Source organism: Chenopodium quinoa, unplaced genomic scaffold (genome assembly GCF_001683475.1).
Source record: "Chenopodium quinoa cultivar QQ74 unplaced genomic scaffold, ASM168347v1, whole genome shotgun sequence".
Classification (NCBI taxonomy): Eukaryota; Viridiplantae; Streptophyta; class Magnoliopsida; order Caryophyllales; family Amaranthaceae; genus Chenopodium; species Chenopodium quinoa.
The window spans coordinates 1320816-1340968 of NW_018744560.1; the positions used below are offsets into that span (position 1 = coordinate 1320816).

Here is a 20153-nt window from a genome sequence, read left to right on the forward strand (position 1 = left end):
GAGTTTATAGGTATGATTGCGGAAAGCAAGAATCACATTCATATAGCACCTAATCCCAAGATCATGCATAACACATAAAGAATTAGAATTAATACTTTTGTAGCGTGATTCCACGTGTGATCGAACAAGAACAAGGGAGACAAAGAACCTCAAACGTGATTCCTCTACTTGGTCCACAGGCACGGATTAAGACCTCCACTAATGCTAGTTAGTTGCAATTGAACCCTTCAATTGACCTTCTAAGGAGAAGAACTGTTAGATTATGGAAATAATCTTTTGTAATTATCTTGCATATATTTAGTGTATATCTTTCCTAGTTTAGCATAGCTTAACCTAGGCTCCTAATCTTGTATATATACTAATCTTTGATGAATGAAAAGGCCACAGCAAATATTCACATATTCTCTCATGGTATCACAAGTCTAGGTTTCTTTCCTGAAATCCCTAATTCTCTCTTCTTCCGCACTTCTATTTTCTCTCCTACATGGTCGACTCAAGCAAGATTCATCCTGCTACTCTTGTGAACAACATCAAGTCTTGTATCCCCATCATTCTGGATTATGAGGGCAAGCAATTTAACACTTGGTCAACTCTTTTCCAACTTCATTGCCGTGCGAATTTGGTAATCGAGCACATAATTCCACCTCCGGTGGATCCTTCAGCCAAGAAAACTGATCCCACACCTGCTGAACAAGCCTTTACTCAACGTCTTGACGACATCGTTCGACAATGGATTTATAATACCATCTCCCCTGACCATATGAATTCAATTATTGATAATGATGACACAACGTTGGATGCATGGAAACGGTTGGAGGAATTCTTTCTCAACAACAAGTCTGCTAGAGCTTTGCAACTTGACGCTCAATTTACAAACACTCGGCTAAAGCATTTTGATGGCGTCAAGGCATATTGCACTGCATCTTAAGTCTCTCGCAGACAACTTGAAAAATGTTGGGGATTAAGTCTCTGATAATCGTATGGCACTGCAACTCTTAAAGGGTTTAACATAGGAATACAAGCCCTTACAAACCTCTGTTCGCCATATGAACCCTCTGCCTTCCTTTGATACTCTCCGATCCATGCTCGAGCTTGAAGAGCAAGGTAATGATGTCGATATCACCCTTAACACCAACGAAGAAGCGCATCTTTCTCATGCCAATTCCAAGGGTCAGCTGGGTCAAGGAGACTCCTCGCAGAATTCTGCTTCTCGAGGGCAGCCTCGTCAAGGTGGCCGGAAAAACAAGGGAAAGGGCGGTAAAGGGAAGGGTGGTTTCGCCCCCGCTGCCGCAAACCGGAGCAACCAGCAGCAGCCGCCGCCGCAGAACTAGCAGCAGCGCTGGTCGGGTCAGCCCCAGCAGCAGCAGCAGTGGGGCACGCCACATCAGGATCCCTGGCTGCTCCCCCCTCCTTGGACCTTCTGGAACCAAGGGTCTTGGGCCGTGCCTCCCTGTCCCTACCCATCTCAGGGACCAGCACAGCAGCAATGGTTCGCAAGGTCTCCTTAGCCCGGTGTTCTCGGGCCTCGTCCTCAACAAGCCTACTATGTGACCAATCCACCTTCGTCTATGGGTTATGCGCCTACCAATATTGAGCAAGCAATGCATACATTGTCTATTCCCGATCCGAATTACTACATGGACACGGGTGCTACGTCTCACATGACAAATTCCCAAGGTAAATTGTCTTCGTATGTTCAATTAAATAAAAGCAGTAATAATTCTATTATTGTTGGTGATGGTAGCAAAATTCCAATTAAAGGTTATGGTCACGAATCTCTTAATCAAAACACACTCCAACTCAAAAATGTCCTTCATGTCCCAAAGCTTATCAAAAATCTTATTTATGTTCGAAAATTCACTATATATTGACAATAATGTTTCCATTGAATTTGATCCTTTTGGGTTTTCTGTGAAGGATTTGCAGACGGGGAGCAAAATAGTGAGATGTGATAGCAGTGGCGATCTTTACCCTTTCTTCTCGGATCGTCAAGTCCTTTCTTATTCCTCTCCCTCAGCTTTTGCAGTTGTCTCTCTGAGTGTGTGGCATTCCCGTTTAGGCCATCCGGGAAATACAATTTTAGGTTCTTTGCGTAGTAGTAAATTGATCAAATGTAATAAGGCTCATATTGATGTTTGTCACTCTTGCCCTTTGGGAAAATTAATAAAATTGCCTTTTTATAATTCTCAATCTCATACTACTATGCCCTTTGACATTATTCATAGTGATTTATGGACTTCTCCCGTATCTAGTTCTCTTGGGCACAAATACTATGTTCTTTTTCTTGATGATTACACAAATTTCTTGTGGACTTTTCCAATTGCATCCAAGTCTCAAGTTTTTAACTTTTTTCTTCGAATTAGAACCTATATCCGTACTCAGTTTGAACGGGAGGTCAAAGCTTTCCAATGTGATAATGGAACCGAGTTTAAAAATGATCCTTTTATTAAATTTGGTCACCAACATGGGATGGTTTTTCGCTTATCTTTTCCATACTCTTCTCCTCAAAATGGCAAATCCGAACGTAAAATTAAGACTATATTAATAATATCGTTCGCACTCTCCTTTGTTGCTTCCTGCGCCCGCAGCCACTGCCCAACACCACGGGCAGTCCCCTCACTCCTCTCCTCCCTCCTCTCCTCCTCAATCCCATCCCATGGTTACTCGTAGTAAACATGACATTGTCAAACCCAATCCCAAATACCGAGATCAATCCCATCACACCTCTACCTCCATATCACCCATTCCAAAGAACCCGGTTCATACCCTTCGTGACCATAATTGGAAAATTTCTATGCAGGAAGAATATGATGCTCTTATTGACAATGGAACTTGGAAATTGGTTCCGCGGCCACCGAATGTGAACATAATTCGGTCATTGTGGATTTTTCGGCATAAGACCAAGTCTGATGGGTCTTTTCAAAGACATAAGGCTCGTCTTGTTGGTGATGGTAAAACTCAAAGGGAAGGAATTGATTGTGATGAGACTTTTAGCCCGGTTATTAAACCGGCAACTATTCGGGTGGTACTTAGCATTGCATTAGCTAAGTCTTGGCAAATTCATCAATTGGATGTGAAAATGCTTTCTTACATGGTCATTTGAATGAGACATTTTACATGTATCAACCTATGGGATTCAAAGATCCTGATAAACCTGATCATGTTTGTTTGTTGGAGAAGTCACTTTATGGTCTGAAACAGGCACCCCGAGCGTGGTACAAACGTTTTGCAGATTTTGTGGCTACTATTGGCTTTGCTAATAGCAAATCTGATACATCATTGTTCATCTATCGCCATGGTAATGATACTGCTTATCTCCTTCTGTATGTTGATGATATTGTGCTTACTTCTTCATCGAAGTCTCTCCGACGACATATTATTTCTAGGCTCAGCTCTGAATTTGCAATGAAAGATTTGGGTCCTTTGAGTTATTTTTTGGGTATTGCTGTTACTAGAGGTAAAAATGGTTTATTTTTATCTCAAAAGAAGTATGCGCAGGAAATTTTGGAAAAAGCAGGAATGGCAAATTGCAATCCTTCGCCTACTCCTGTTGACACCAAAGGCAAATTGAGCACTAAGGAGGGTGCTCTGTATGACGATCCTACTTCTTATCGGCGCCTCTGTGGCGCTTTGCAGTACTTGACTTTCACTCGACCCGATATCTCTTATGCGGTACAGCAAGTTTGCTTATTTATGCACTCACCCCGTGTTGAACTCATGGATGCATTGAAACGCATTCTTCGATATATTAGAGGTACGACAGATTTTGGTTTACAACTGCATAAATCTTCTGTGTCTTCTCTTGTATCTTACACGGCTGCAGATTGGAGCGGGTGTCCGGACACTCGTCGTTCTACATTAGGGTATTGTGTGTACCTTGGTGATAATCTGATTTCTTGCTCTTCGAAACGCCAACCACTTTGTCTAAATCCAGTTGTGAAGCAGAGTACAGAGGGGTTGCAAATGTGGTTTCTGAATCTTGCTGGATTCGCAATTTATTGCTAGAGATGTTTCTTCCTATTCCGAAAGCAACACTGGTTTATTGTGACAATGTTAGTGCGATTTATCTCTCTAGTAATCCGGTACAACATCAGCGCACTAAACACATTGAGATGGACATTCACTTTGTTTGTGAGAAGGTTTAACGCGGCGAAGTACGTGTCCTACATGTTCCATCCCATTACCAGATTGCAGACATTTTTATTAAAGGTCTGCCTAAGGTTTTATTTGATGATTTTCGGGACAGTCTCATCGTTCGTAGTCCTACCGTTTCGACTGCGGGGGTGTGTTAGATTATGGAAATAATCTTTTGTAATTATCTTGCATATATTTAGTGTATATCTTTCCTAGTTTAGCATAGCTTAACCTAGGCTCCTAATCTTGTATATATACTAATCTTTGATGAATGAAAAGGCCACAGCAAATATTCACATATTCTCTCAAGAACGAGCAACAAACCAATCACGAACCACCACAAGCGCCACTAGAGGTGGCCGGCCGTGAGTCCAAGGGGAAGGAGAGAGGCGTGAGACAGAGAGAGAGAGTGAGAGTTTTGGGAATACTGGTTGCTTGATGCACAATTAACTGTTAATTGTGTTGTCTCTTACAACCCTAGGCATGGACCTTATTTATAGATCTCATCTCTAAATAAGAGTCCGTGACAAAGCCCAAATCCTAACTATAATCTAACTATGCTAGCCCAATCCAATTCATGATTAGTTACTTGTTCATGAGGCCCATAAATAATGGGCCTCTAACTTGCTTAACCCAATACCTTTGTTGTGTGACATCATAAGATCCATTCTAGTGGGCTTTGGACTATTTGACTAGCCCAAAGATCAATGATCATAGTCTAGCAACAGATAATGACGATCCAAAAGAACGAACTTATTATCTCCATAATAGTGATCCTTGATATATCTAGTAATTGCACTTATTGAAGACAGAACTCCTTCAAAAATGACAAGGTGACTAGGTAAAGTACTGATTTATTTAAGAAAATGTTCCTTTTAAGATGATCATCCCAGTTTGACTGTACACGTTAACTATACAAGTTTGCTAACGTATTACTTTGATTGTGGCACGTTTGCCAACACATTACTTTGACAATATCATAAATATCTTTATACGGAGTACATATTAGTAAAATATATAACAATTTTAATATTAATAAACTATTCATTGAGACGAATTAAACAAAACCTAACATGACTATGTTATGTTTAGGTTTTATACTGCGTATATTAAAATTTATTAGAATGTGCTCTCATCTTATAAATAGTGTCAAGATTCCAATTGAAAAGATCGTTATAAAACAAAGGGAGTATATGGTTAACTTTTTATGTTTATATTTATGACTTTATATGATTACTATATTCACTTAGCCAATTTACGCTTTAGTTTGAGTACAATAGTTATTTAGGGGTAAATAAATTATCATTTGAAAATCATGGGTCCATTACATTGAGTTTCTGGCTTGTAGCAGATCAAAGGATCATGCAAGTCTGTAACCTTTGGAAGTGATAGCAAATGGAGTTGTTATATCATTAAAGCATTGGAACTCATATATTAAATGGAGTTGTTGTTATTAACCCCCAAAATTGAAGTTGATTGAGACATGTCAACCATTCATCTTTTCAATCAAAACTATAAATACTAATCAAAATAATAATATGCATTATTATGTTACATGCTGATAGAAATGTTTTGGAAAGCATCTTATGAATAAGACCAAACAGAATAGACGACAGTCGCTAAATCAAAACAGCAAGTCTTTCATTTAGATAACAATATATTTGTAGTTTTGTGCGATATATAGAAATAGAATAGTTTGTCCACTGGCTATCACAAGTGTTTCAAAAAAACCAATTAAACTCAACCCAACTTAAAAGTGATCCGACTCAAAACTTTAATTTGTAGGCAAAATTGGCTAAAATAGTACAAATTATTGCTTGAATGCGCTTAATAGCACAAACTTTAAGTAGAGCAATAAATAAAGGAATTTAATCCGTGAGTATTTCATTCCATATTGCTGTGTATATATACAACTTACAAGCTAAGCATAATCCACTAATTAAGGCTATAAACAAGGCTATAAACTAGGCAAGAATATTTACAATTGACTAAGATAATTATTTACATAACTATCTTAACACACCCCCTTAGTCAAAGCGGAGGAGGACGGACGCTTAGACTATCTCTGAAATCTTCAAAAAGTACCCGTGGTAGTCCTTTCGTGAATATGTCCGCAATTTGGTGCCGGGAAGGAACATGTAGGACCCGAACTTCACCCCTAGCTACGTACCTTTTCACGAACAAATAAAATGTCCATCTCAATGTGCTTGGTACGTTGATGTTGTACCGGATTACCCGAAAGGTAAATAGCGCTCACATTATCACAATAAACCAATGTAGCCTTTTTAATAGGACAAAGTAACTCAAGCAATAAATTTCGTAGCCAACAAGACTCCGAAACAACATTTGCAACACCCCTGTACTCTGCCTCTGCACTAGACTTAGACAGAGTTGCCTGACGTTTCGATGACCAGGAAATCAAATTATCACCCAAATATACACAATATCCAGAAGTAGATCGTCTCGTATCGGGACACCCACCCCAATCAGCATCTGTATAGGATATAAGGGTAGAAACAGAAGAAGGATAAAGATGCAAACCATGGTCAATAGTGCCTTGGATGTATCGGATTATCCGCTTCAGAGCAGACATGTGAGTTTCCTTTGGATCATGCATGTGTAAGCATACCTGTTGGACCGCATATGAGATATCCGGCCTCGTAAAAGTGAGGTACTGCAGAGCCCCAGCTAGGCTCCGGTACAATGTGGGGTCGGAAAAGGGAGAGCCGGAAGAGCTGTCCTTCGACTTCACCTCAACAGGTGTAGCTGAAGGCTTACATGAAGACATCCCTGCTCGCTCAATAATCTCCTCTGCATACTTGCGTTGTGACAAAAATAAACCACCCTTATGTCTTTTCACTGCTATTCCAAGAAAATAATTAAGTGGACCCAAGTCCTTCATAGCAAATTCCGAGCTAAGAAGGGACATAATAGAACACCGCAGAGTATCAGAAGAAGCAGTAAGAATAATGTCATCAACATATAAAAGCAAATAAGCCACATTTTTCCCCTGGCGATAAATAAATAGGGAATTGTCACTCTTACTATTGGTGAAACCAATAGAAACAACAAAATCTGCAAACCTCTTATACCATGCCCGGGGTGCCTGCTTAAGTCCATATAAAGATCCCCGCAATAAACACACATAATCAAGGTGAGTTTTATCACGGTACCCAAGTGGTTGATGCATATAGACTGTCTCCTGAAGCTCACCATGTAGAAAAGCGTTCTTAACATCAAGTTGATGGATCGACCAAGCTTTAGACAAAGCAAGGCTAAGAACAGTACGGATAGTAACCGGTTTCACAACCGGACTAAAAGTCTCCCCATGCTCACAACAACATAAACTTTGGGGGTTGGGTGCGGTAAATTGACATAAACAATTTATTCCCGATGTCGGAGATTTCACTGGATTTTCTTTTAAATAATAAAAGTATAAATTTAGCCCCCACCCCCCTTGTCATGTGACTACTATACTACTATAATTTTACTATTTTTTTTTGAAGGAATTTTTACTATAATTTTGATACTTTATAATTTGAAGAAATAAACATGGTTATTTGTCGTAATATATAATTATACTATTATAAAGTGCTTATGAAATAGGTGATCACAAAGACTATAGTAGGGTTTAGTATGATTAACTTTTATTGTTGAATTATGGGTAAATCCGGTAAAATATGTGTGTGTGCGCGCGCGCGTGTGTGTTAGAGGATCAACTAAACCAAAAGCTTAAGTTGATGGTTGAGGCCCAGGAGTATGTTGTGTGTGTGTGTTAGAGGACCAACTCAACCAAAAGCTTAAGCTGATGGTTGAGGCCCAAGAGTATGTTTTATACTCTATCACTCTCCCTCACATGAAAGGCCCTTTGGGCTTGAAAATGAAGATGCAAGTTGGTCCTCTAACAATATATATATATATATATATATATATATATATATATATATATATATATATATATATATATATATATATATATATATATATATATATATAGGGGAGAGATTCGGTGAGAATAGGTTCATATGTGAGAATTCATACTTATATGAGAATTGATTTTAAATTTAGAACATATCAGTAAAAGTTTTAAACATGTGTCTGAAATTAAAATTTAGAACATCTGAGTAATAATTTAGAACATCTATGTGAGTAATATGTTTAGAACATTTGATTTAAGAATTAGAACAAGTGATTCAAAATTTATAAAAACTGCTTTATGAAATTTTAAACATATGAGTAAAATTTAGAACATCTGATTTAAGATTATGAACATGGGAATAAAAATTTAGAACAAACTGATATAGAATATAGAAAGTGTGAGTGAAAAATTTAGAACATACGAGTAAAAAAATAGAACATACGCTTTAAAATCTAGAACATATAATTAAATATCTTAGAACACACATTTTAAAATTTAGAACATATAAGTTAAATTTTGGAACAATTTATTTAAAATTTATGATATTAAACTTAACTAATTTATGGTTTAGAACATGAGAGTACTAAATTAGAACATTTGATTTAATTTAGAACACCTAAGGAAAAGTTTAGAACATCATATTTAAAATTTAGAACATACGAGTAAAAATTTAGAACATAAAGAGTGTTCTCACATAAGAATTATTCTCACGAGAGCCTCCCCCTATATATATAAATTGACATAATAATTTTAACATGATTCTAATTCGACTAGTCTCAACCCCAAGCCCCCACCCAAACCCAACATATTGACCCGAATTGAAAACTAATGCATTTGGTATCTCCGTATCTACTATCTCTCATCTTCAACGTGCTAGTCAATTATGTTCGTCAATTATTAATATTATAATAAAATCTTTAAAGTTTGGGTTTTTGAAGTTCTTAAGATAAAATGACTCTTTTGGTATAACACGTTGTAATGCATAGGCCTGTCGGTGACGATGAGACAAGCAATAGTTGACTCTATGAGAGTCATGAGCTCATGACTAGTTGTGATCTAAAGTTATATTATTCCACTAGTTTGTTTTGTCCTATGAACACGATATTTGGAGTAGGGTAGAGTAAAACTATGGGAAAAATCGAAAATCTGAAAACTTAGGATTCGTTTGGCATTGCTGTGGTTTTTTTTTTTTTCTAAAAGTATATGATATGTGTCCCATAATAAATCAAAAATTATATAAACTTATCAAAATTATGATAATTTTGAAAACTGACAACAGAAAAGTGAAAACACTTTTTTCTTGTTTTCTGTTTTTGGTTTTTGGTTTTCAAAAAAACAAAAAACTGAAAACCAAAACTGATGTTAAACAAGCCCAATATTAGTAACCGTTTTAAGATATCCGATTCGATAATTATAACGGTTTGAGTACCCATTATAATAATTTATTATCGGATGTGATTATTGGATATTATTCTAAAATTAATGGTTACCCAATCCGATCGGATAAGCAATTTTTTGTTTTTTTCCTACTTAAATTTATTTTTCTAAAATCCAAACTCTTAATTTACTCCATAATCACTTTATAATATCAGTGATTAGTAATATTATTATAATTTAGTCAAGTTCATGTGGTGGTGTTGTTAATTAGTGTTAAATGATATCATAATATATAACTACATTATTAAGTTTATTATCATTATTGTATATCTTATTGGGTATCCGATAACCAATTTGATAATCAAGGTATCCGACTTTGATCGTATCGGTTCGGTTCGGCATCCAATTTGGATACCAATATCTTGATCGTATTGGTTCGGTTTATGGATATCACTTTTAGTGATATTGGTTATCGATTACCCGAACCGTTAATACTAACAGTATGGATACCCTTCTCATGCTCACCCCTATTTTAAAGGGTCCATTTATTTTAAAAACAGACTATCGTGTTTATATATTCAATTTAATGTTAATTAAAAAAGTTTTTGTAAAAGATTGAACAGCCTTAGGGCTTGTTTACATTACTGAACTGAGCTAAATTGAACTGAAGTGTACTGATTGGAGTTGAAGTGAATTGAACTGATTGGAGCTGAACTAAACTGAATAGAGCTGAAATGAATTGTTTATGAGAGAAGGAAATTAGGAGCTGAACTAAACTCAATTAATTGGAGTTGAAATGCACTAAAGTGAAATTAAGCTGAATTGAATAGACCCTTACTCCGTATTATGTAATTCATTCTTTTTATCAAGTTTTGGTTTAATGAGAGAGTTTATATAGACAATCTCACAAACATAACACACACTTCCCCTTTCCAAAGGGTCAACCGGCTAGGCTGGGTTCATCCATGAGACCATGAGAAATTGTTGTAGCTGGACAAAAATAAAAGTACTCTATAATATTTTTTTTCACCGTGAGAGTAATTTTTTTTTTAATTTTTTTTTTCAAAGAAAAATAGAGCATTGATACCTTCCTCAGGAAGAGAACTCCTACACAACCGAAGAAAGTAGTTAGAGCATGGATTACATAATTAAATGTTAAAATAGTTTAAGATTGAGAAGAAAAGAATTTATTATGTTTTAAGTATAACTACTCTATGTACTTTATTTATTACTTATAGATTAACCATGAATAATTGACTAACCAATTTCCATATAAAATTAATTTGTGCTTATATAATGTTTTTCTTATTTCAGACGAATTTGAATTTCTATTGCGTATTTATTTCCCAAATTAATCATAGACAATAAGAAATAGTGTAATACGGAGTATATTTTTATCAATAAAATTAACGATTAAAGTTGAACTTTAAAAATTTTAATTATTTCATTCTTTAATAATTAACACAATCAAACTTGAATGCAATAATTTAATTTAGGCATTATTAATAAGACAAGGTATTAATTTATGCTAAGCTGTATCATGTTCAGACGGCCCCACGGCCCCATCATACTATAAATGCTCTCCTCCCTTGAAAGAAACCAAGCAGGAGATCTTAGAATCAACATCAGAATCCGAAGCCTCAAACATTTAACCCCCCCAAAAAAAAGGTTGGAAATTAAAAAAACATCAATCATGCCATCTTCATCATCAATTGGGAAGCCCATTCTTTGCAAAGGTATGTAAAATCATATATACCAAAAAATCATTCTCAAAATAATAATATATGCACTATTACTAATTAATTAAGTCATAAATGTTCGGTTTATAGTAAATTAATTGATCAACCACGCTCTACCATCTTATTATTAATTAAACTCGTCGTTTATGGTTGTGAATGATTGAAACGGTGCAGCTGCGGTAGCTAGGGAAGCAGGGAAGCCGTTAGTGATAGAGGAAGTGACAGTTGCAGCACCAAAATCAAATGAAGTTCGCATTAAAATTCTGTGTACTTCTCTTTGTCACAGTGATCTTACCTTATGGAGCTTGAAAGTACATATTATTTCCTACTCCCATTTTTTATGTATTAAACTTTTTGTTATACATTTCAATTATATATGTACATGAAAAGGTTGACGCATACTAATAAGCGTTGACTAAAATATTAATATCACGAGTAATTATCTATTATGATCGTTGATTATATGTTTTTTTTTTTGAAGGATCCTCCAGGATTTTTTCCAAGAATTTTAGGTCATGAAGCTGTTGGGTAATTTTCTCAACTTTTTCTTCTGTTCACTCATTATTTGCCAATAATTTTTACTCCGTACTAGATTTCTTTTATTTTACCTGTTTTTTTGGATGGTGACATAAATGGGTGGGGAAGAACATAGTAGGGTGTTTGGAGAAAAAGTTCATTTTGTAAACCACTTGAATAAGAACATCTGAACATGCAAGGAAGTGGTAAGTCATGAATTTTATGTTTGGCTGCATCTACTGGTCTTGGCTAGTAAGGGTAAAGTCACATGTTTGATCTATACGAAGTTATTTTTCCTACTACCGTACTACCTACTCATAGGGCCGTAAAATGTCCAAGTTCAGATCTCATCTAATTTATTTCACCTAGGATATAGATAGATCTAAGCTGCTTCACATCTCAAATTCTCAAGCCCACTCTCAATAAGAGGCCAAGAGGGTATGATAGACCGTATAAATCCGTGTTTAACTTCAACCATCAACTTAACCTTTTGGTTGAGTTAGTCATCTATAACATGCATAAAGAAATCAATCAATCAATAATCATCATCAATCAATCAATGAATAAACCTATACTAAAGGCGAATTTCAGATGACACATGTCATTTTGTGGTAAAATGATTTTCCGCCTAAATTTACTTTCCAAAGTTTTCTTTTGATTATAGTTGTTATTAAATTAAATCTTACCATAACTTAAATTATCATTTTCAAGCATAAGTATACACACATATTTCATTAACTATTAATAACAATAAATTTTCTTTTTATATTACAACAAATCTAAAGTTGGAAAATCATTATTCATTAAATCAATAATTTATAAAATTTCTACATGTCAACTACTAAGGAAAATGTATAAACTAAAATCATTTTTTTATATATATAATTTCTTATCAAATTAATGTTACTCTATAGTATTATAAATTCATGGGTAATGTTATATGCAGCCCTAAGGGCTATATATAAGCATTAAATATACTCTTGGAAATTATATAAAATTAGGAATTCATGACAAAAACACGCGTAAATCAGTGTTATTAGTGTTTATATTTTGATAATTTCTTAACTTTTTACGATTTTCAAGTGTAAATTTAATGATTATATGTAGCCCTAAGGGCTATGTATAATATTTTCCTAAATTCAAAAAACAAGATATGTTTACGTCAATTTATTTCATTAAAGTTTAATAATGATAATCTTTGAATTAATAAGTTAAACAAGATATATTTATGTGTCAATGAATTTTTGTAAAGTTTCATTATAAATTCACATTACGTAGATGATAGGAGTTGGTAGGGAAAGAATTCACAATTGGTGTGTTTGCAATATTCAAGCTAAAGTTGTGGGAATCATGCCCCAAAATTTTCCAAATTAAGTTAAATAAGAGTAATGAATGAATGATATACCATATAGGGAGTATCCAATTGTCAGGTCTGCGCCAATCATTTTTTGTTAAAATAACTGAGTACCCATAAATATAATTGGCATAGCTTGTCTTATTTAACATGTGAGTAAGTGTATCACGTTACTACGTCAAACAAAATTAATTATATCATATGCACATACTCATATAGCTAGGTCTTAACTACAAGTATTTGTCTACTACTATTGGTAGAATCCTAAAATGTTGTATTACTCCCTTGGTTTCATTGTCCCTTAATTCCTATAAGAGAAAATTGTGAAAAAAGACTTTTTAAATGAACTTTTTTATTAAAGGACCTTTGAAGTAAAAACTTGTAAAAAAGGTTCTTTTAAAGTTAAATTTTGTTTGTATAGGGTACTTGTGTGACCTTGCGAGGTGGTCAATCTCGGAGCTCCGGCGTTCACTATTACATATTAGTCACATGACTTATTTTCAAAAAAAAAAAATCCCCCTTTCCCGTCCTCCGTGAGAATATAGTATGAAAGGGTTAGGTCGAGAAATGATGGAAATTTGGAGAAATTTTTTAATTTTTTTTTAAAAAAAACACTTGACTAATACATGATAGTCAACCCCGAAGCTCCAGTGTTGACCACCATCCAAGATCACCCAAGTACTCCATTCAAATAAAATAAAACTGAATAGGTCTTTTTCACAAATTTTCACTTAAAAGTTCATTTTTTATTATAAATTTTCACTTAAAAGGTCCTTTTTCAAAAATTCGACCAGGTCCTTTTTTCACAATTTTCTCTTCCTATAATTATATTGTGCTTGCTGATATCTTGTTTCTTAAGTTTTATAGAACTGATTTAAATAAATTTCTATGTGTGGAATTCTTAGAGAGGACTGAATTAGTTAGAGTAAAAACAGAAGTAAGAAAATTTAACTGAGCTACAATCTCAAAGATGGCTTATTATTTTGGGACGCCACAAAATATAATTGGTTGTTTGATTTGATGTAACTATTAAGAAGTTGTAATGCCATGAAGTTTCATTTTACAGAAAATGCCTAGAAAATTTAGTAAGATAACTATATTTTGAGTCTGAAAATTGGCTATTAACACTTGTTTTTGGCACTGGCACTATAGGATCGTGGAGAGTGTAGGTGAAGGTGTCGAAGAATTTGCTGAAGGAGATTTTGTTATGCCTGTATTTTTGGCAAATTGTGGAGATTGTACTGACTGTAAATCAAAGAAGAGCAATCTCTGTACGACGCTGCCATTTAAGTTATCAGCTATGATGCCAAGAGATGAAACTAGTAGATTTACAGATTCTAAGGGAGACTTCTTGTACCATTCTTTGCATGTTTCGAGTTTCACTGAGTATACGGTTGTGGATATTGCTCATGTAACCAAGGTTGATCCACGAATTCCGCCTAACAGGGCTTGCCTTCTCAGTTGTGGAGTTTCCACAGGTAATCTTGGTCAATGTGTTTATACCTTAATTATATATTTTACTACTCAAATTCTTCATTGTACTTTGTATACCATATTTATTCCTTGACATACATGTCGATATTTGTATAGGCACTTAATTGACACTTCAATTAGGACCATAAACATTATATTTTCATATTATAGCTAAGTCCGACTTGGTAATAAGTACTTGAGTCTGAGTAACATAGTTTTTTTTTTTTTTTTTTACCATTACTTGACTTTGAGTCTTAGACCTTATAAGCTTAATTCATTATACTGTAAAGGGAGTTTATGAGCTTTGGAATCGCGTGGTTTATGAGCCTAAAACATACACGTCCAACTTGAAACTTCTGACAGAAAATTTTACCTGCAGGGGTGGGTGCTGCTTGGAAAACGGCACAAGTTGATGAAGGCTCAACAGTTGCTATATTTGGTCTAGGTGCAATTGGATTAGCGGTATGTAACTTATTTGCTTCTAATTTACGACAAACCAAGGGTTGAGGCAGGACTTAATCTTGTGGTCTTGTTGTTCTTATGAAGGTTGCAGAGGGAGCAAGACTTTGTGGAGCTACTAAAATCATTGGTGTAGATGTAAATCCTTCTAAATTTGAAACAGGTAACCTTTCCCTCTTTCGTGTTACATATTTGTTTCGCATCTATCCTGCATTCCTGTTATTTATCTGTATCTGATGTTGATTTAATGAGATGATCTTATAAATGTTGTCTCGCTTTCATCATGCTTTATAAACTGCAGGAAAGAAATTTGGACTTACACATTTTGTTAATCCTAAGGAGAATGCAACTAAATCTGTCAGTGAGGCACGGTTTCAATCCTTTCTTTTCACCTGCTAGCTGATGTCTAAATATTTTCTGATTGTTCTTTCTTCATTTAGACTCTTAATTCATTTATCTCTTATAAGTCTAATTACTCTGATGTTTGCCTAAATAGACTGTGTGAAATGTGGTTTCTGACATGCTGTTATACTGAACAGGTTATTAACGAGATGACAGATGGGGGTGCAGACTTCTGCTTCGAGTGTGTGGGCATGTCGTCGTTAGTGGAAGAAGCTTTTGCTTGCTGCAGACAGGTTCTTCTCTCTGTTCAACCTAATAATGGGAAATTTTTAATAGGTTTTAGGTTCAAGTAAGCAGGTTTTACCGAATTATTGTAACAATATAAACTTTAAACATCTAACATGTTAAGTACTTAACACACTATAATTTAAACGAATTTTTTTTTTCATTAAAATGACATAATATTGAAGTAGGGCCCAAAGAGAGAGGAAAAAAAACGAACTCACCTTCTATTTACAAGTATTTTACTGAATGTTAGGTGTCTCAACATGTATGCCACTTAGCCTTAAATAAGTCCAGTTCGAATTGTTGTGATCTGGTCGTTGATCACTTGGCCCTTACTTATGCTTCAAGTGTGAGTTTATGTCATAAACGGAAGCCTGACGCTTTTACCTTGAATGTGCCAGGGTTGGGGGAAGACGGTGGTCCTAGGAGTCGATAAGCCTAACTCAAAATTGAGTCTTAGCTCTCACGACGTGCTACACAACGGCAAAATCCTTACAGGTTCACTGTTTGGAGGTATCAAAGCCAAAACTGACATTTCCACTTTAGTTAAGTGGTACTTGGATAAGGTAATGCACACAAATTTTTTTTTTCAATTCCTACCTATTATTATGATCAGAATGTAGATAAATTGCTACATCATCTTACAAATTTGACATATTAATTCCTGCTAACTTATTGTAATAGAAACTGCGACTGGATGACTTTGTAACGCATGAGATGAAGTTCGAGGAAATCAACAAGGCCTTCGACTTGCTCATCGAGGGGAAGTGTCTTCGATGTGTGTTATGGATGGATAAAATTGAGGCATAAGCTTTAGAAAATCAAATAAAACTTCTACATCGTGAGCCTAATACTATAATGAAATGTAGAACCTTTTTTTCTCTATGTATAACGATGAGTAGTTTTATGTCTTCAATCTTGAGCTTGTGGAATTTCCCTAATGAGACTGTGTAATATGTGTTTGTTCTGCTTTACAAGTAAAAAGGTCAAAAATTTTTAAGGAGTGTGAGACTGTGCATCTTGTTTTCTTGTACCCAAAATTTGCTTCTAGTGCACTAAATGTTTGACTTTATTTCAAATTTTCCCCATCGCCTGTGAAGCCGTGGTCCCGATGGTATCCAACCTATTTTCTTCCAAAAACATTGGAGTATTGTTAGTAATTCTATTATTAAACTGGTAACCAATTGTTTTTTGGAAGGAAGCATTCCTCTGTCTATTAATAAGTCCTATATTTCTCTCATCCCTAAAAATGAAAATCCAGCCACGATGAATAAATTTAGACCCATAGGACTGTGTAATACGATTTATATGCTTATCACTAAAATTATTGCCAATAGAATAAAACCTCTTTTGGGCAATCTAGTTAATCCGGTTCAATCTAGTTTCATTGAGGGAAGGTCTATTGAAGAAAACATCCTTGTGGTTAAAGAAATAGCTCACTACTTTAAAAATTCTAGCAAAAAACATCTTATGGCTTTTAAATTCGATATTTCTAAAGCCGCTATGATAGTTTGGAGTGGGGTTTTATTAGGGAAACCTTAATGGGATTTAATTTTTCGGAGAGCCTTGTTAAGTTGATTTTGAGATGTATTACCGCTCCTAATATTGCCGTTCTTTGGAATGGGGAAATTACGGATAGTTTTACTCCTTCAAGGGGAATAAGGCAAGGGGACCCTTTATCTTCCTATATTTTTGTTCTTTGCTTAGAAAGGTTATCATTAACGATTGAGCACAAAGTTGGTATTGGCCAATGGAGTCCGATCAAAATTGATAAAGATGTGAGTATCTCTCACCTTTTCTATGCCGACGATATTTTTCTTTTTGCTAAGGCTTCGGTGGGCAATGTAGAGGTCATAAAAAGCACTCTTGAGGAATTTGGTGCTAAGTCGGGCCTCTACATTAGTCCCACAAAGTCTAAAGTCTTTCCTCCCAAAATGAGTCTTTCTCTTAAATAGGTCATTCTTGAGGTGTCCAATATTAAAGAGGCTCCCTCTTTTGGGAAGTATTTGGGAGTTAACATTAGTCCTAATAGACTAAGGAAAGGGGATTACATTGACCTTCTTAACAAAACTAAGGAAGTAAGGATAGAATTAAGGGGTGGCAAGCTAAGCTTATTAATTTTGTAACACCCCAATAATTCTCTCTTAAAACCTGTAAATACCCTGAACAAAATCCAAGAGAATTACTGGCGTGCTACCCCCACGTGTTCAAACGTTAAGGCTATATCAGAAATTAGCAGCGGAAAAACTAACTCAGTTATAATTAAGTTTTAAAACCAATAACCAAAACCAAATTAAATGATACAAGCTAGAACCATTAAGGCCCTTATTCAAAACCCCACAAAAGTAGTAAATAAATAAACCAGAGTTTAATAAAATTCAAACTTATGAAAATAAATAAACTACGAATAATAACCAACTCTCCACTCAAAATCCCACAACCCTGATGCGAATGTTGCGTGTGTAAGAACCTGTGGTTAATCTGCTCCCCAATATTACAAGTGTAAAAATTGGATCGACACAGGGTCATTGAAAGGCGAAGGTCATGACCAAAGAAAGACACACACAAAAGCACGCAATCAGCAAAGCTGAGTACATACAAGTTGTGAAACAAATAAGAAATCCATAACATGCTACTAATAATCAATCATCATGCATCATTAAATTATAGACTCAACACATGACTCAACCATCAAATTTATTAAGACTTCACTAGTTAATATTAACTAACTCATTTATTTACTTCATTGGATTTAGCAATAGACAAGGTTGTCCAACCCATGTCCCATTTGGAACATCAATAAAAGAAAAACCCCATGCCTTCTTTTAGAAACATCAATAAACATCCAATGACCACGGGCGCGACTCCGTGACCGTAGTTAGTATGATATCTCACCTAACTCCTAGTTTTAAAAAATATTTGAAATAAGAGACTCGTAGATCAGACGGCCTCGAGAAAAGTACACGGCTAATACCCCGTGTACCCCAACCCCTGATTGTCATTACTCCAGAACAATACAATCAATCCAATATCAATTCAATCAAGTAAAACAAACTTTCCAATTTCAATTCTTGATTTATTAGTAACAAGAAACATTTATTATTTATTCCTTTTACTACCTCGGTGTATAAACACCTTGAGTGCATAAGGCACCCCAAAACCTTAACCCCGTCTTATAAGACTTGAATTCTTCCGTTACTCATCCTGTTTCAATAATCATGAATGATTAATAAATAAATCATTCCACAAATCACATACCTTTGCCTCTAAGCGCACCTTGCATACTTAGAGCGCAAATAATTCTTGCAATATAAAATAGTGCACGTCATACGAAATTCACAATGTATAACCAAACAATTTAACCCAATCATCCCTATACATGATACTAAGTTCTCGATCCGTCCTTAAACATGCACCTAAAAGCAAGGTTTCGTAACTTGTACGTACCTTGAGTAAACGAATTGGTCTGCCACTTTACTATCTAGAAATCACCTTCAATAAACTCCTCTCCTAAACCAAACAATAACATCTCAATCAATACCCAATCAATCAAATTTACAGCAATACTAACTTATTTTAAAGCCTTCAAAATCCAAATCAAACAACACTTTAAAACCTTCCCTTTAGTTAAAATTAAAGGATTATATATAGTTCTTTAAATTTTCATCATAAAAACCTTAAAATACACTCTTATACGTGAAATTACAGCAAGTTTAAAGTTTAATAAAAATCTTAAAATTATTTAAAAACCCCTAATAATCTTTCTTTTTAATGGGTAATTAAACCCTCTTTATAAAACATCAAAAGTAATACTTAGAAACTATTTCCAGCACTTAAAACTTCAATAAAACAAATATTTATGTTTAATTAACTTTAAACATAATTAATTTTATTAATCAAACTCAAGGATAATATTTTAAGTATAAAAAAAACTTCGTTAAAATCAAAAACTGCCCGAAAATCATATTTAGAGGCTGAATTTGGCCACGAGAGGGTGGTACACTGGACCAAAGGTAGTGATTCTTTCTTAAAACGTTGTTTCCACATGGAAAACACTACTTTTTTGTCAAAATCGGATGAGTTTAGAACCTGATCGAGATTAAAACGGGATTAATATTAACGAACGGTAATCTGAAAATTAAAACACGAATTTACGTGTTCAAAATAATCTGGAATTAAGTTAAACTAATCATTAGTTATAATCACCAAAATTTCAAAACATCATTACTATAAAAGCCCTAAATCAATTGTTCATAAAAACCCTAAAATCCCAATTTCAATAAATTGAAACTCTAGGTTTATAATTCATAAAATATGAAAATTTATAACATAAATATAATCTGAAATTTATAATCTTTATGCCATCAAAATATAATTTGATACTAAAAATATAATCTTTATACTAAAATCAAAACCTAAAACAATTAAATTAACATTAAGCAAAATAATGAAACAAAGGAGAAAGAAAATAAGACTAACCTTTTTGTGTGGGAAATTTTTGGGGATTCATGGGGTATTTATAGGAGAGAACGTTGTAGGGTAAATAGAAAGATTG

The 20153-nt window shown here is 34.6% G+C and overlaps 2 protein-coding genes and 2 pseudogenes across 2 annotated transcripts; 3 read left to right on the forward strand and 1 right to left on the reverse strand.

Annotated features, from left to right (window-relative positions):
• Window positions 1-484: 484 nt before the first annotated feature.
• LOC110699088 lies at window positions 485-928 on the forward strand. The gene has a single exon (XM_021876583.1). The coding sequence runs from the start codon at window positions 485-487 to the stop codon at window positions 926-928; it is 444 nt and encodes a 147-aa protein (XP_021732275.1).
• A 2189-nt stretch (window positions 929-3117) lies between these two features.
• Window positions 3118-4292, forward strand: LOC110699089 (annotated as a pseudogene).
• Window positions 4293-6165: 1873 nt separating this feature from the next.
• LOC110699090 lies at window positions 6166-7324 on the reverse strand (annotated as a pseudogene).
• A 3649-nt stretch (window positions 7325-10973) lies between these two features.
• LOC110699058 (alcohol dehydrogenase-like 7) lies at window positions 10974-16607 on the forward strand. Its single transcript, XM_021876552.1, has 10 exons — window positions 10974-11166; window positions 11344-11480; window positions 11651-11697; window positions 14192-14517; window positions 14892-14974; window positions 15059-15134; window positions 15273-15337; window positions 15511-15606; window positions 16000-16164; window positions 16283-16607. The coding sequence occupies exons 1-10, from the start codon at window positions 11007-11009 to the stop codon at window positions 16406-16408; spliced, it is 1281 nt and encodes a 426-aa protein (XP_021732244.1). The 5' UTR covers window positions 10974-11006; the 3' UTR covers window positions 16409-16607.
• The last annotated feature ends 3546 nt before the right edge of the window (window positions 16608-20153 follow it).